The 16,538-nt window shown below is 39.0% G+C and overlaps 2 protein-coding genes and 1 long non-coding RNA gene across 3 annotated transcripts; all 3 read left to right on the plus strand.

The window, feature by feature from the left end:
* The first annotated feature begins 643 nt into the window (after positions 1-643).
* LOC112743516 (2-hydroxyisoflavanone dehydratase) lies at positions 644-1,779 on the plus strand. The gene has a single exon (XM_025792753.3). The coding sequence runs from the start codon at positions 753-755 to the stop codon at positions 1,665-1,667; it is 915 nt and encodes a 304-aa protein (XP_025648538.1). The 5' UTR covers positions 644-752; the 3' UTR covers positions 1,668-1,779.
* Positions 1,780-2,536: 757 nt separating this feature from the next.
* On the plus strand, positions 2,537-5,925 carry LOC112743517 (uncharacterized). The gene is made up of 2 exons (XR_003171997.3): positions 2,537-2,787; positions 2,885-5,925. It is a non-coding gene; the product is annotated as an uncharacterized lncRNA (long non-coding RNA).
* A 7,494-nt stretch (positions 5,926-13,419) lies between these two features.
* LOC140178634 (uncharacterized) lies at positions 13,420-14,178 on the plus strand. Its single transcript, XM_072215841.1, has one exon. It carries the CDS (start codon positions 13,420-13,422, stop codon positions 14,176-14,178), a length of 759 nt encoding a protein of 252 aa, XP_072071942.1.
* Positions 14,179-16,538: the final 2,360 nt, after the last annotated feature.

Raw genomic sequence — 16,538 nt, forward strand, 5'->3', positions numbered from 1 at the left:
TTTCTTTCTTTTAAACAAAAATCGGGAATATATTTATCTTTTTATCAAAAAATTTAAATATGATTCGGTTTAGATTGTGTAAATCAATCGGATCTAATAATTATAATGTGAACAATTGAATTTATTATTGTTACTATAATAAATCGATTTTGTTCTTATTTATTAAAAAATAAATTATTAACCGAATTAATAAAGATATCTAATTATATCATGACACATATAAACGTCTTTAAAAAAAGATATTTTTAATCTCTTTATCGAAGTGGTATCTTTAATTTATTTATTGATGCAGAATTTATTTTTGAAGAATGCTAGGGAGCCAGCAATTTTGGTGTTTTGTAACTATCAATTGGCCATCAATAGTATTTTTAATGATGTGAGATTATATCTAAGGAAAAGTATGAGGAGCCAAAGTGAAAGATCACTCACTTTTATTTTGATGGTTAAGTGTTGGCCAAAAAACACAAAAGTTGCTGGCCCTAGACTTTTTCTTTATTTTTTTGTTTTTACCTCTTATCAATAACAAAATGCTTAAACAAATATGATGCCTAAAATATTCGTCCGAATTTAACTTACATTCCCAAACATTTTCACTTTCCAACTCCATAAAGAAGGCGGATTGCTTAGGTTGATTAGGTGAACCCATTGATTATTAATATAAGTGAACTCTTCGGTCCACCCTACATCATTCTCTCTCTCTTTCCCTCTTCCTCTCACACACACTCTCTCTCTCTGCACTGCAACAAACAACAATGGCAACTATCACACAAGAAAAAGAGTTAAAACACGAGTTCAACTTCTTCCGCGTCTACAAAGACGGCACCGTCGAGCTCCTCCGTCCTCCACCAACAATCATTCCTCCCTTCGACGACCCCACCACCGGCCTCCGCACCAAAGACGCCGTCATCACCGCCAACCCACCCCTCTCCGCTCGCCTTTTCCTCCCAAAAACCACCAACCCCAACACCAAACTCCCCGTCTTCCTCTTCTTCCATGGCAGCGGCTTCTGCGCCAGGTCCGCCTTCACTCCGGAATACCACAACCACGTTGCCGCAATCGCCAACGAAGCCAACGTACTCGCTGTCTCTGTAGAGTACGCCAAGTTTCCGGTTCGGCCACTGCCCGCATGCTACTACGACGCCCGGAGCAGCCTCCAGTGGGTCGCGTCTCACGCGGGTGCGACAGGGCCGGATTCCTGGCTAAACGAACACGCCGATTTGCATCGTGTTTTCGTAGCTGGGAACAGCGCCGGCGGTAACCTTACCCATTGGGCAGTTAGCCAAGTGGGAAAAATAGGTTTAGCGCCGGGTGTGAGGATTGCGGGGGCGATCCTCGTCCATCCTTTCTTCGGAGGCACAGGGGACGACAGTCAGTGGCTGTACATGTGTCCGGAAAACGAGGGGCCGGAGGATCCGAGGCTGAAGCCGGCGGCGGAGGATTTAAGGAGGCTTGGATGTGAGAGGGTGTTGGTATGTGTGGCGGAGAAGGATCCATTGCTGGTTGCTGGAGAGAAGTACGTTGAGGCGCTGAAGAAGAGTGGCTGGAGTGGGAGTGTTGAGCTTGTTGTGAATTTGGGTTTGGGACATTGCAACCATGTTTATGAGCCAGACGAAGACAATGCTCGTGAGGTTTTACGAAAGATTGCTTCTTTCATCAATCAACAATAAAGCGCAGTTAGCTGTTCTTCATTTCTCATGACATACACATTAGAAATGAGGTTCTTGGAATGCTAATTTTATCTACCAATAATTCAATAAAAATGTTGGTTATGCACTAAAATTAATTAATTAGCTATTATTGTATTTTTTATAAAAAATTTATTTTTAATATATATTTATATTTTAACATATATTTTATATTAATAATTAATTTTAGTGATTAATTTTAATATATAAACAACATAGTTCATACTAAAAAGACAAAAAATAATTGATTTAAATGGTGTGAACTTATTTTGTTTAATATTTACTTATTACAAAATATATTAAATAAAATAAAAATAATAAATTTTAATAATTTTTGTTTAATATATTTTAGTTATTAAATATTTTTAGTGTTTGCTACGGTACGATGATAAATTCATACGTACTGATACATTTAAAATATGGACAAATAATAATAAGACACGTGGAATTTATTTTCCACATCAGCATTTGAGTTTTTCTTTTTAAAATATATATTATATCACCACTTTTACTAATATACCCTTTTAATTAAATAAAAATAAAAAATATTTTTTGTTTAATTTTATAAAAAGTCTTAAACATCCTTATTTTATTTGATTAGACAAAAATACCCTTTTAAATTAATCAAATTTTAGAATTCAATTAATCCTAATTTTAAAGTTTCAAATAATTTAAACAACTAAATAAAAACATAAAAAAAAACTAAAAATCAATCATTCTTTATCTTCTCTAATTTCCCTAATTATTCGTCCCCTCACTCTGAAGCAAAGCAAAACATATAAAAAAAATAAAAAATCAATCGTTCTTCGTCTTCTCCAATTCTCCTAATCATTCTTGCCCCTTCTAAAGCAAAGCATTGAAAGTCCCAAACCAAAACGCCAAAACCTTAGCCCTAGGTTCTTTGCCGCGGCCGTCCCCAGGTTCTCAGCGCTTCAGCTTCTTCCTCTTCCCCCTTTCCGCAACCCAGGTAGCTCAGCACGTCGTCCCCATCCTCGTTGGCTTCTCTGTCCGTGGCTTGGACCATCTCGCCTTCGGGTCACCGCTTGCCATCGTCTCTGCTCTCGCCGTCGTCTTGCTGGTTGCCGCCGTGTCTCCGTTGAAGGTTAGTGGCCCTGCTTTGACAAAAAATGCATGTTTCAAAGAAACGATTGGTAAAAGGCGTTTCGGTTATAGAGATTGCGATGCTTTTCATGATGCAGGTATATATATCTTGGGCTATTCGACAGTGAAGTAGAAGCTGCAAGGTCCTAGTGAAACTTGATAACAGTCTCACAATTGTTCTTTTGCTGGTGTAATTGCTGATAAGTGCAATGTTGTTTGCCAAATCTATTCACAGTTTGTTCTAAGTTAATTCTAAACTTTAGTTTGCCAAAATTTCATGAGATCATCTATTATGGGGAATATATATTTTTCTTTGTTTTCCTAATATCATAGTGTTGTTCTTGAACTATTATTAGGTCACATGAACATTTAATTTAGGGGGTCAGAAAATGACATAATTATTTGGTGAAAAAAAACTGGGTTCTCTATGCTATTTGAAGTTCATATATATCATCCATAAAATTGTCTTATTAATATCTCCAACTTGGGGGTAACTCATGGTATGTGGTAGTGGTTTTCGTGTTGCTATACTTGTTGATACAAGTTTTATATGAAAATAGCATGTTCACTACATCCTTTACCTACTCTGACAGAATCAGAGGAACCAAAGAAAAATTAAAAACGTCAAAAGGGGAGAAATCAGGTTTTCTTGCACCTCTTCAACTATCTGATGCCCTTGTAAATTTCCTTGGTACCGGAGAAAGTGAGTTATCAAGAGCTGAGGTTATAAAAAGAATGTGGGATTACATAAAAGGAAACAACCTTCAGCTATGTCACTTCTTTAAGTTGTTCACTAGCCGAACATTGTTTAATTAAAGCTCTAATGATCTCTCCTTTAAATAGCCATTTCAAAAGCTTGAAAAGATGAATTCAAACCATCTTACATTTTTGGCTGCATAACATAATATTAGCTACATCAAAGTTATCATAGCCATTTCAAATGGCACACCTCAAGCAATGCAATGTTCAGATTTCTAGATAGCTTGTGCCATATGCAGTGTTGTGGAACTCAAGATGCAGAATTGTGTTTCAAGTTTGATGTAAACCAAAGGCCTCTGACTTCTCTTAATCAAGTCAATCAGTGCTGTTTGACTTTATCATATTCTTCTACTAATGATTCAAATAAACTTCTTGTTACAGCCTTTAGAGCCTAGAATTTGATAATAAATTCAATAGGTATATTCATTGTGATTTGTGACCCATGAATCAGTTGGCCAGAACTTCTATCATGCATTTGCAATGTCAATGTGCAAGATTCATCATTTCATTGAACTTAAGATTTACAAATAATTTTGATTTCTTTTTTCTTTTCAAATCCAATCACACTTAAGCTGCATGTCCATACTTAATGTAGCTTTGTTCAATTTTACTGTTCAATTCATATGAAGAAAGAAACAAATGCAGAAATAATGTGAAAACAAGCTGATAAAAAAACAGAAAGTATAATTTATATTAAATAATTTAAAATTATAGAGATAAGATTGGCAACAAATCATAGAAAGTAGTGATTTGTTATGAAGTTGGCTCGTGACCCTTTTTTTTTTTACCCTATGCAATACCAAAATGAATGAGAAAGATCCAAACTATAACAAACAAGTTTGCAACTAATAATGGCAAGTAGAAACAACTATGCTACTAGTGCAATATGAGAATGAAAACAAGAGACCATTTTATCAATGGATATAACTATTGATTTGCCAATTCCACAAAACACCCTCAAAATTTTTAAATATATAATAGCCTGCAGTTTCAACTAAACTGGCACTTATGAACTTAATTGAAGAGTATACACAAGCCTAGCTCAAGCAAGCCTGCATAACTAAACAAGAATGGTAGTCATGACAATCTAGGTTGCATACAGTTGTTAGAGTAGTTTTATGTTTGACCAAAGCATGATTATACATGGAATTGGAAACTAAAATCCTAGGAAATAGCTTTCCCAGAGAATTACAATTTCATTTATAGTAAATGATATTATACCTTCCTGCTATTGTTTTTGTATATGTAACTACTGTAAGTGTAATATATGAAGTTTAGTTTCTCACAAACAAGTTCTTAACCACATTATGTTTCTAACATTTATGCTTTGTACTAAACATTGAAAGTCATGTAGAATGAGGTTCATTGGAAGATTGTTAATGTATGTAATGAAGAGCAGAGGTAAATTTAAGCATTTAAGAATTAGCTCTTCACGGAAAGCTGTAATAGTCAAGTTGTGTAACACCCAGATTTTTAAAAATTAAATAATTAATTGAATTATTATATTTGTTGAAATTTTGTTTTTAAAAAAATTATTTTACCAAAAATAATTAAATAAAATTTTATGATTATTAAAGTTTAATTTAATTATGACTTATTCTATTAGTTTGAATTATTTATTAAGAACTATTTCGATAGACAAAAATTTAAATTTATTATTATTATTATTATTATTATTATTATTATTATTATTAAAGTTTAAAAGAAAAAGAAAAAGAATACTAGGCCGAAGACATTAGGAGAACAAAAGGAAAAGAAACATTGGTAATGTATATATATACCCATGCATTAACATAACAATGACACATATGATTAGAAGATAAGGGTCAGAATCTGATAACAGAATTCATTTTTCTGATGAAGGAGAACCAGCTTTCTGAAATTCTGGATGCCAAAGTGCTTAAGGAAGCAAGGGAAGGTCACATTCTTGCCATTGCAAATCTTGCAATGATATGCTTGAGACTCAGTGGGAAGAAAAGACCAACCATGAAAGAAGTTTCAGCAGAACTAGAAGCATTGAGAACAGCACAGAGTTCCGTACTTATCGACCTTGACCGCATCTCACCGGAAGATGGTGGATCACCTAACCACACCACCAGGGGACCAATTCAAGAATCTGGCGAGGAAAGCATTTTACTATCCCTACAAATGGAGTCCACATCCTTCTAAGATGCCTGATTGACACCCCAGATATTTGTTCATGAAAATGTTGGCTACATTATAGAGGAAACCCTTCAGTTGTATATGTATTTGGTTATGACAGAGAATTTTTTTTCAAATTTTTTTAGCAAGGCTAGAAACTCGGCTTATCACATATGTTGTTAAAATATTAGAACTGCTCCTATCACATGTGGTAAATAGTTCTGGATATTTCTGATAAATTCTCTGGCTGTGAAGCAGTTCCCATTCTCTTTTCCTCCCATTGGTAAATTTTAAGCATTTGAAGCTTAGGAAGCCCTGATAATTTCAATTAAAATAAGAAAAACAACATTCACTTAGCATAAGGTCCACATGATCCCCTACATTTTTACAAATTACTGATCTATAATTTGGAACATTCCCCTACAACCTTTTTCTACAGCTAAGAGCATAAATTAAATAAGGTTATCCACATCAAACACATATTTATTGGTGTTTGTTATAAGCTGGAACGGTTATCATCAAATATGGTCTCTTCAGAAGATGTGTCACTATTTCTTAACATTGGTTTTCACCTGCAAACGACAAGAGCCCGACATGTTATGATCACTAGGTAGGACAAAGACGTGAAGAATTAATAGAACTATACAACAAACCTTCAAAAAGAGAAAGCCATATTTGAATGAAGGCTTGTGAAAGCATAATTTTGAATGAACCTTAAAAAATGTAGATTTGATGTTCAACTGTACCATTGTTCTTCCAGCATGCATGCTGTAAGGGACCCAGGGGAACTGGAGTTGCCCCCTATCTTCTTTCAGACCATGTCCTGGAGTTGCTATGCCCAAATTAAGTTCAAGATTAGGAATGCCACCTGTAGAAAACAAACACAAATTCAATTTTACAGTGACATTAGTCACTTGTACATTAAGAGGAGCAAAATAGATCATTGTTATACCTTCATTGATGGCTGGAGATTTCATCTCTCCTTCATATGTACTTGGCTCAAAGTTAGTCACTGCTTCTCTTCTATTGCATTTGATAGCAGCCTTGTCATAAGCCCTGAATTCCAGAAAATCAAAAGGGATACACGTGTTGGATTGGAGCCCTAGTGAGCTTGAAAATTCAGGGTAATAAATTCAGTGCAGGTAGAATATAATTCACGTATCACTAGGACCTTGCAGCTTCTACTTCGCTGTCGAATAGCCCAAGATATATATACCTGCATCATGAAAAGCATCGCAATCTCCATAACCGAAACGCCTTTTACCAATCATTTCTTTGAAACATGCATTTTTTGTCAGAGCAGGGCTACTAACCTTCGACGGAGACACGGCCGCAACCGGCGAGATGACGGCGAGAGCAGAGACCATGGCAAGCGGTGACCCGAAGATGAACTGGTCCAAGCCACGGACAAAGAAGCCAGCGAGGATGGGGACGACGTGCCGAGCTACCTGGATTCCGGAATGGGGGAATAGGAAGAAGCGGAAGTGTTGAGAACCTGGGGACGGCGGCGGCAAAGAATCTAGGGCTAGGGTTTTGCCGTTTTGGTTTGGGACTTTTAATGCTTTTCTTCAGAAGGGGGCACGAATGATTAGGAGAATTCGAGAAGATGAAGAACAATTGATTTTTTGTTTTTTTGATACGTTTTGCTTTGCTTCAGAGGAAGGGACGAATGATTAGGAAAATTAGAGAAGATAAAGAACGATTGATTTTTAGTTTTTTTTTTTATGTTTTTATTTTGTTGTTTAAATTATTTGAAACTATAAAATTAGGATTAATTAAATTCTAAAATTTGATTAATTTAAAAGGGTATTTTTGTTTAATCAAATAAAGTAAGGATGTTTAAGATTTTTTATAAAATTAAATAAAAAATATTTTTTTATTTTTATTTAATTAAAAGGGTGTATTAGTAAAAGTGGTGATATAATATATATTTAAAAAAGAAAAAATTAAATGCTGATGTGGAAAATAAATTCCACATGCATTGTTATTACTTGTCCATATTTTAAATATATCGGTACGTATGAATTTATGATCGTACCATAGCAAACACCAATATTTTTTATTACTAAATCATCACCTATTGATACTCCATCCCCGTTTTATTTTCAATCTTTTTCTTCCCTTATTAATAGGTTGGAAGGATGCTTTCATAAATACGCGTAAAATGTGACATTTATGTGTTGTATTATTATTAGACGTATTAATGAATCGGTTATTTTTTAATTTTTTAATAAACTAGAATAAAATCGAATTTTTTATAACAATAACAATAAACTCAATTGTTATCAGATCAAGTCGAACTGATCAATTTACGTAACCCACTGGATCATAGTTTTTTTTAAAACAAAAATTAGGGATATATTTATTTTTTTATCAAAAAATTTAAACATGATTCGATTTAGATTATGTAAATCGGTCGGATCAAATCAGGTCTAATAGTTATAGTGTGGACAATTAGGTTTATTATTATTACTATAATAAACCAATTTTATTCTGGTTTATTAAAAATTAAATTATTAACCAGTTTAATAAAAATGTCCAATAATATCATGACACATGTAAACGCCTTTAAAAAAATATATTTTAAATGTCTTTATCAAAATGTTCTTCTTAATTTAGTAGGATGTTAAATTAATGTTTTTTTTTATTTTAAATAAAGACGTTTTCATGCAATATATCAAGTATTCAGATCTTAGTTATTTATTTTCGTGAGATATTTTTTTAATTTTATTTTACTTTGTTGTGTGTACTAAAATTAATTACTAAAATCAGTCATTAATATAAATATATATTAAAAGTTGTCACATGTCATATGTATATTTTATACATAAATATATTAATAATTGATTTTAGTGTATGAATAATATTTTTAAATTTTATTAGATGGTACAAGTTTAACCATTTTTAGATATATTTAAAAACTTTAAAAGAAAAAAAAAACTTGTCCTAATTTATCAATTTGATGTGAATTTCACAGACGCATGCACACACATCAACAGTTAGGATGCAATACCACATGGAGTGGACATTATTTAGAAGATAAAATTAAACCATATAGCGAGATAATGTCACTTTAATACATGTCCTTATTCCAATTCCGGATGTCATCGTTTAAATTTTATAGAGATTTAAAATCAAACAATTTCATATAAATACATAAAAATAAAGATAGAAATGTGTATGTAATTATTTTTATATGAAGTTGATATCATGTGAATTAAAATTAATAATTAAAAATTATTCGATGATATTTATACATAAATCTCCACTTAAAAATAAAGATATTTTTAATATAAAATATTTTTAAAAAATGAAATATAGTGAAATTGGAAACAATTAATTTATTTCTTTATGCTTCTGTTGAAACATATTATTCAGAATTTAATTCAAACCATTTCAATTTTATTTCTTTCAATAGTGCTAGAAAATTAGTATATTTTGTAATTTATAATTATTAATTAATTATTATTAATATTTTTAATAATATAAAATTATATTTAATAGTATAAAATTATATATTTTTTTAATAATTAAATGTGAATTAAATTTTAATAAAACTACTAATTTCTGAAATTTTTTTCTATTTTTTTTGCAATCCAAACACGCTCTATCACTTGTCGTCAAAATTTTAGAATAATTAAAAGGACTATCTTTCAAAGTAATTTGACTAATTTACTAACTTCATAAGTAGTAGTGGTTGGATAAATATAGTTTAACTAGGGTTTCGCCGACCAACGTTTTTATATTTCTATGCGACAAGTATTATGAATCCGTATTCCATTGAAAAAAAATAAAAGAATCCACTTGGTTGTTTAACAAATAATTAAAGCTGCAACGTGTTGCGCAATTATTGTACTGTGCAGCAGAAGGGGTAAAAATATACAGATAATTCTGTTTGTTTAATTTGTTTAAACCAAATTCAATTAATAGACTAACTTTTGACTTATAATTTATGAAGTTATTTGATCATGTGTTATTTTTATGAATTTCACCAAACAATCATTAAGTAGCCAATGGATGGAACCTTTTAATAGTCTGGTTTAACCACCGTTTAGGACCAATTGAGAAGAAAAAAAAATGACATCGAAATAGGGTTGTAAAGCTTGTGAAGGATTTGTTTCAGTTTATCCTATGGTAGTTCACACGAATACCACTCATTTCGAATACCGAAAAAAAAAATTACAACTCATTTCATTTATAGGTCGTCAAGGAAAACAAAATGTGCAAGGACTAGAGGTCTTCTATATTGAAAAAGTTTGAAGCCAGTATTTTTATTAAAATTTGACTAATATTTAATCAGTAAAAAAAATGAATAATTTTATATTATTGGATAAAATCTCACACTATTAAAAACATTAATAAGAATTGTTTTAACCCGGTTCAGCTGACATGATGCCCCGGCCCAGCTGGCATGGTGCCCCGCCCGAGCGGCCGACCAGACGAACGCGCGATGCCTGAACTGCGAGGAATACCCGGACACCTCCTCTCTCCCAGCCAGTTATATGACAGCTGAGAGAGGAAATTTTCTAGAAAGTAGGTCAGTACTGTGGGACTTGCTCTAGACGCAGAGTATATAAGAGGAGGGCCCTACCCCTCCCACAAGGTACGTCACGATTTCCTCACTTTTACTGCCACCTGTCTTGAGCGTCGGAGTCCTTTTTGTCGGTGGCTCCCCCTCATCCAATCACCAGCTCGGGAAGTTGTGAAACCCCAGTCCTCACGCGCCAGAACCTATCCGGGAGGTCCATCCACGCACCAATGACCCAGATCCAAGCTGGTTCCCACCATCACACACTCAAAGCATCTCCGACCCGTTCGGGACCCGAAGTCACGAACATTGGCGCCGTCTGTGGGGATCTGGCCTGAATGGATTTTCTGTTGGGACCACCACGTGCATTGCCGAAGCAAAGCACCCGATCAACTTGCTGGGGGTGACGCAAAGAAGCAGGGAACCGACTAGGAAGTATCTGGACAAGTTCAATGACGAATGCCTAGAGATTGACGGCCTGACCGACTCGGTGGCCAGCCTGTGTCTGACAAACGGGCTATTGAATGAAGACTTCAGGAAACACCTCACCACCAAACCCGTGTGGACAATGCAAGAAAACCAAATTGTGGCTCGAGAGTATATCAACGACGAGGAGGTCAGCTAAGTCATAGCAGCTAACAAGCGGCAACCCACCTATCACCCTACTCGTCAGCCCGGTAATGGGAAAAGGCCTAAGGAGCACTCCAAACACGGAGGGCCAGCTAAAACCTTCAAGCCATTCCCCCAGGTAGGGAGGTTCACTAACTACAAGCCCCTGACTGCCCCGATCGTTGAGGTGTACCAGCAGATAGCCGACAAAGGCATCTTGTCGAAGCCTCGCCAGCTCAAGGACAGAATCGGAGGGAACAAGAACCTCTACTGCGACTACCATAAGGGCTTCGGCCATAAAACCCAAGATTGTTTCGACCTGAAGGACGCTCTGGAGCAGGCGATCCGGGAAGGTAAGTTCGCAAAGTTCTCTCACCTCATAAGAGAACCCAGAAGGCGAGAGCGCGACCGATCTGGTGACGATAGAAGCCGCGCCGTCAAACCAAGGCAAGAGCCCGAAGAGGACGACCGTGGCCTCACCATCGTGAATGTCGTAGTCGGGAGTGATGTTGTAGCAAGGTCTAAGTCGGCAACAAAGAAAGACGTTAAGGTCTTGGCTATGTCGTCGGCTAACCAAGGGCATTTCCCTAGGAGAATCCCGACGATATCGTTCGGACCGGAGGACCAATGGTTCCACGACCTCCCGGAGAACCCTCCCATGGTAATCACAGCAAGAGTAGGAACCGGTTTGGTCAGGCGAATTCTCGTTGACACCGGAGCTGACTCAAACATTATGTTCCGAAACGTGTTTGACGCCCTGGGTCTTCGAGAAGCCGACTTAAGAACTCACCACCACGGTGTGGTTGGCTTAGGGGATAATTTTATCAAGCCTGATGGAATAATCTCCCTCCCGGTGTACATTGGGGGAAGCCAAGGAAAAAGGTCACTGATGGCAGAGTTTGTTGTTATGAAGGACTCCACGGCTTACAACCTTATCTTAGGGAGGAAGACGATCAACGAGTACGGGGCGGTAATATGTACCAAGCTGCTGACAATGAAGTTTATAGCCGACGATGAGTCGGTGGGATCCATCAGGGGAGATCTAGAAACGGCTGTCGCGTGCGACAATGCCAGCCTCTCCCTAAGGAAGAAGTCAAAGGAGGCATCTGGGGTTTTTCTAGCTGACCTGGACGCTAGGATTGACGACAAACCAAGGCCAAAGCCTGAAGGAGACCTGGAGAAGTTCAGAGTCGGCGACTCAGAAGATAAGTTCACCTTTGTGAATAGAAACCTCCCCTACAACTTGAAAGAGCCTTTGATGGAAATGATTCGAGAAAATGGCGATCTGTTTGCCTGGACACCAGCCGACATTCCGGGGATCGACCCCCAATTCATGTTGCACCACCTGGCCGTGAAGGCAGACGCCAAGCCCGTAGCCCAAAGACGAAGGAAAATGTCCCAGGAGAGAGCCAACGAGGTGGCAAAGCAAATGGCAGCCTGTTAGAAGCATGATTCATCCAAGAACTAGACTACTCGACCTGGTTGTCGAACGTGATCCTGGTTAAGAAGGCTAATGGGAAGTGGAGGATGTGTGTAGACTACTCCGACCTCAACAAGGCATGCCCTAAGGACTCATTTTCCCTCCCCAACATTGATGCTTTAGTGGACGGGGCCGCGGGATATCGCTTTCTGAGTTTCATGGACGCATATTCTGGGTACAACCAGATCCTGATGCACCGACCAGATGAAGAAAAAACGGCGTTTATAACGCCAAGTGGCACCTATTGCTACAGGGTAATGCCGTTCGGATTAAAGAATGTGGGAGCAACCTACCAAAGGCTAATGAGAAAAGTCTTCAGCAAACTTATCGAGAAGTCAGTAGAGGTGTATGTGGATGACATCCTGGTAAAGACCGGCCAGTCGGAAGACCTAATTGGGTACCTAAAGACTGTGTTCGTGTCCCTCCGACGACACAATATCAGACTTAACCCTCTCAAGTGCACCTTTGCCATGGAAGCCGGAAAGTTCTTGGGTTTCATGATAACCCAGAGGGGAGTCGAAGCCAACCCGGAGAAGTACGAAGCGATTTTGCGGATGTCGAGCCCGGGGTGCATTAAGGACGTACAGAGGCTGGCCGGAAGACTCACGGCCCTATCTCATTTTCTCGGAGCGTCGGCGGCCAAAGCCCTTCCATTTTTCAACTTGATGAAAAAAGGAATAGTTTTTGAGTGGACCCCAGCATGTAAGGAGGCCTTCAACCACTTCAAGAGCATACTCTCGGCACCTCCAGTCCTTGGCAAACCTATGGAGGGGGAGGTGCTTTTCTTATATTTGGCAGTGACAGACGAGGCCTTGGCGGCCGTCTTGGTGCAGCAAGAAGGGAAAACCCAACAGCCGGTCTACTTTGTTAGCAAAGCATTGCAAGGGGCAGAGCTGAGGTATAGTAAATTGGAAAAGCTGGCGTATGAGCTCTTAACCTCGTCTCGAAGATTGCGGCAATACTTCCAAGGACACCGGATAATCGTCAGAATAGATCAAGCGATCCGCCAAGTCTTGCAGAAGCCCGACCTGGCGGGAAGGATGATAGTTTGGGCAATCGAGCTATCCCAGTAGGACCTGCAGTACGAACCCAAACATGCAATTAAGGGCCAGGCGATGGCCGATTTCTTGGTGGTAGTGACGGGAGACACTTACGAGATCCCGAACACACGATGGAAACTCCATGTAGACGGAGCCTCCAACCAAACGTTCGGAGGAGCAGGGATCATCCTAGAAAGCCCCGCTGGAGTGGTATATGAGCAGTCAATCAAGTTCAAGTTCCCGGTCTCGAACAATCAAGCAGAGTATGAAGCCCTCATTGCTGGCCTGCTCTTAGCAAAAGACGTCGGGGCAACCAAGCTGGAGGTGAACAGCGACTCCCAGGTCATCACGTCCCAAATCAACGGGGCATATCAAGCCAAGGATTCCCTACTACAAAAATATTTGGAATGGGTAAAAAGTCTGAAGGAAGAATTCGATGAGGTCGTGGTGTGGCATGTTCCAAGAGAAAGAAATACCCAAGCCGACCTCCTATCGATGTTGGCCAGCACGAAGCCGGGGACAGAAAACCGGTCTCTGATCCAAGGATTGATAAAAGAGCCAACAGTTGCCCTATGTGTGACCCGAGCAGACGTCGTTCGCTCATGGATCGACGCAATTACGGACTTTTTGGAAAACAGCAAGCTTTCTGACGACCACAAGACTGCGAAAGCGCTAAAGAGGGAGGCAGCCAAGTACGTCGTTATACAGGACCAGCTATTCAAGAGAGGACTGAACCAACCCCTATTGAAATGCCTACGACCTGACCAAACGGACTATGTCTTAAGGGAAGTCCATGAGGGGTGCTGCGGCCACCACATCGGGGGAAGGCTCTAGCGCGGAAGCTCGTCAAGGCCGGTTACTTCTGGACCTCAATGATGTCAGACTCACAAGAGTTCGTAAAGAAGTGCAGGAAGTGCCAGGAAAACGCCAATTTCCACAAAGCCCCAACAGCGGAGCTGAATCTACTGATGGCCTCACGTCCCTTCTCTCAGTGGGGGATCGACCTATTGGGACCCTTTCCCGTTGGCCCTGGACAGATCAAATACCTAATTGTTGCCGTTGACTATTACACCAAATGGGTAGAAGCTGATCCATTAGCCAGCATATCCTCAGCAAACTGTTGGAAATTCTTGTGGAGGCAGGTAATCGCCAGGTTTAGAGTCCCAAAAGTTGTGATATCAGACAATGGGACGCAGTTCGCCGACAAGAGGTTCGGGGAGTTCCTTTCCGGCTTGGGGATAAAGCAGAAGTTCTCGTCCATCGAGCACCCTCAGACCAACGGCCAAATCGAAGCGGCGAACAAGGTCATCCTCCAGGGTCTTAAGAAACGACTCGACCAGAGGAAGGGAGCCTGGGCGGACGAGCTAGCATCGGTTCTATGGTCCTATCGTACAACACCACAATCCTCCACCAGCGAGACGCCATACCGGCTCACCTATGGAGTCGACGCAGTAATACCCGTGGAGATAGGAGAGCCGAGCCCCTGGCTACTCCTTGGCGGGGTAGAAGAAGCCATTGAAAAGGATCTGATCGATGAAACCAGGGAAATGGCACACTTGTCGGAAGCGGCGTTGAAACAAAGGATAGCCTTGAGATACAACGCCAGGGTGTTGAGGAGGAATTTCGAACCAAACGATTTGGTTTTACGGCGAAATGACGTGGGCACCCCAACACCGGGAGAAGGAAAGTTGGCAGCCAATTGGAAAGGCCCGTACAGGATAACGGAAGTGGTCGGCGGCGGAGCATATAGGCTGGAACGACTCGGCGGGAAAGAGGTACCCAGAACATGGAATGCGGGGAACTTAAGGAGGTTCTACTCTTAGAAGCCTCATCAGTCCCGAAAGTCAGACGACATCCCGACTTAGTAACACCCATGCTCCCTTGATTAATATTTATGTTCATTTGTTGTTGATTACATTTCATTAGTTTCATGTTTACTCGATTCACTTGTTGATATTCGCATTTGTCATTATATATTTACGTTTGTTTAGTTCGTGAGTTTAATATACTTTAATTTCTCCTGACGAATGTCTATGGTTCTTTTTTACCGACTTACTGCTTCAGGCATCATACGGTTACTAACAACCAGTCGATTTAATAAGATTACGGCATTTCGGGGTTGATCACCCCGATAGCCATCGACATCATGAAGTACTATACTAAAACGGCTACGAAAAGGTTGCCATAAAAGTACTTAGAAAATAAAGCCAATATCCGTCTTTGCTTGTTAGTAATAACGCGACGAAACGATAAACCGTTTTACAAAAACAAACCACGAGCTACTAAGAGTTTACAACACAGCCATGTCAGCAGTAATCTTGGTTTCGTGGGTACTTGGCATGACATAATTGGCCAAGATCTGCTGCCACAGGTTGGACTGAATAGTCAAAGCTTTTACCGCAACAAACCAATCTGATGATAGTTGCTACAGTCTCATATATATTTCGTGGCGACATAGGTGGCAATGACGATGACGTGAATAGCAACCGTGGCAGAGGATGTGATGGGGACAACAGTAGCAGCAGATTCGACGAGCACGTCTAGCGGCGGTGACAATAGGTGCTCCAGACGCGGTGGTGAGATCGGTGGCAACGTGCTACTCAGTGGCAGTAGGAGCAGACGAAGAGAGAGAGAGAGAGAGAGAGAGAGAGAGAGAGAGAGAGAGAGAGATCATACAAGTGAGGGAAAAGGGTTGTGTTTGAATTTAGCCCCAATTTTACCGTCAATAACTCACTAAAACGACGCGTTTTATTAAACAAGGATACCGTCGGATTTTTTCTCGCTATTGACGGTATAATTGGCATGCGTGATTTCCGTTTTTGCACCAACAATTATCGTCGGATTTAGCGAGGAAAAATCTGTTCTGACGATAATTTTTTATGGCGATGAATTCCTTCTCCTTTCCAACAAAAAATCTTACGCGAAATCCACTAGTACATATCGACGCTAATTCCGACAGTAAATTCGACAGTGCTCAATATTTTTCTTGTAGTGATTGTCTACAATACAAAAGAAAAGAAATATATAAGCATTCACAACGTAACATATTCTCATCAATACAAATTAATAGACAAACATATCTATCTTTCAAAGAGAATAGTGAATGAACCACCTCCCAGTATTACTCACTGTTCCAGATTATAACAATATCACGTACTATCCACACAAGCATCTCCCAAACAAATTCTTCTCTG

This window comes from Arachis hypogaea, chromosome 14 (genome assembly GCF_003086295.3).
Source record: "Arachis hypogaea cultivar Tifrunner chromosome 14, arahy.Tifrunner.gnm2.J5K5, whole genome shotgun sequence".
Lineage (NCBI taxonomy): Eukaryota > Viridiplantae > Streptophyta > Magnoliopsida > Fabales > Fabaceae > Arachis > Arachis hypogaea.

What these genes read in the sequence shown, in the direction of transcription:
- LOC112743516 (XM_025792753.3), top strand. Translation starts at nt 753, where the DNA reads ATGGCAACTATCACACAAGAAAAAGAGTTAAAACACGAGTTCAACTTC.
- LOC140178634 (XM_072215841.1), top strand. Translation starts at nt 13,420, where the DNA reads ATGGCCGATTTCTTGGTGGTAGTGACGGGAGACACTTACGAGATCCCG.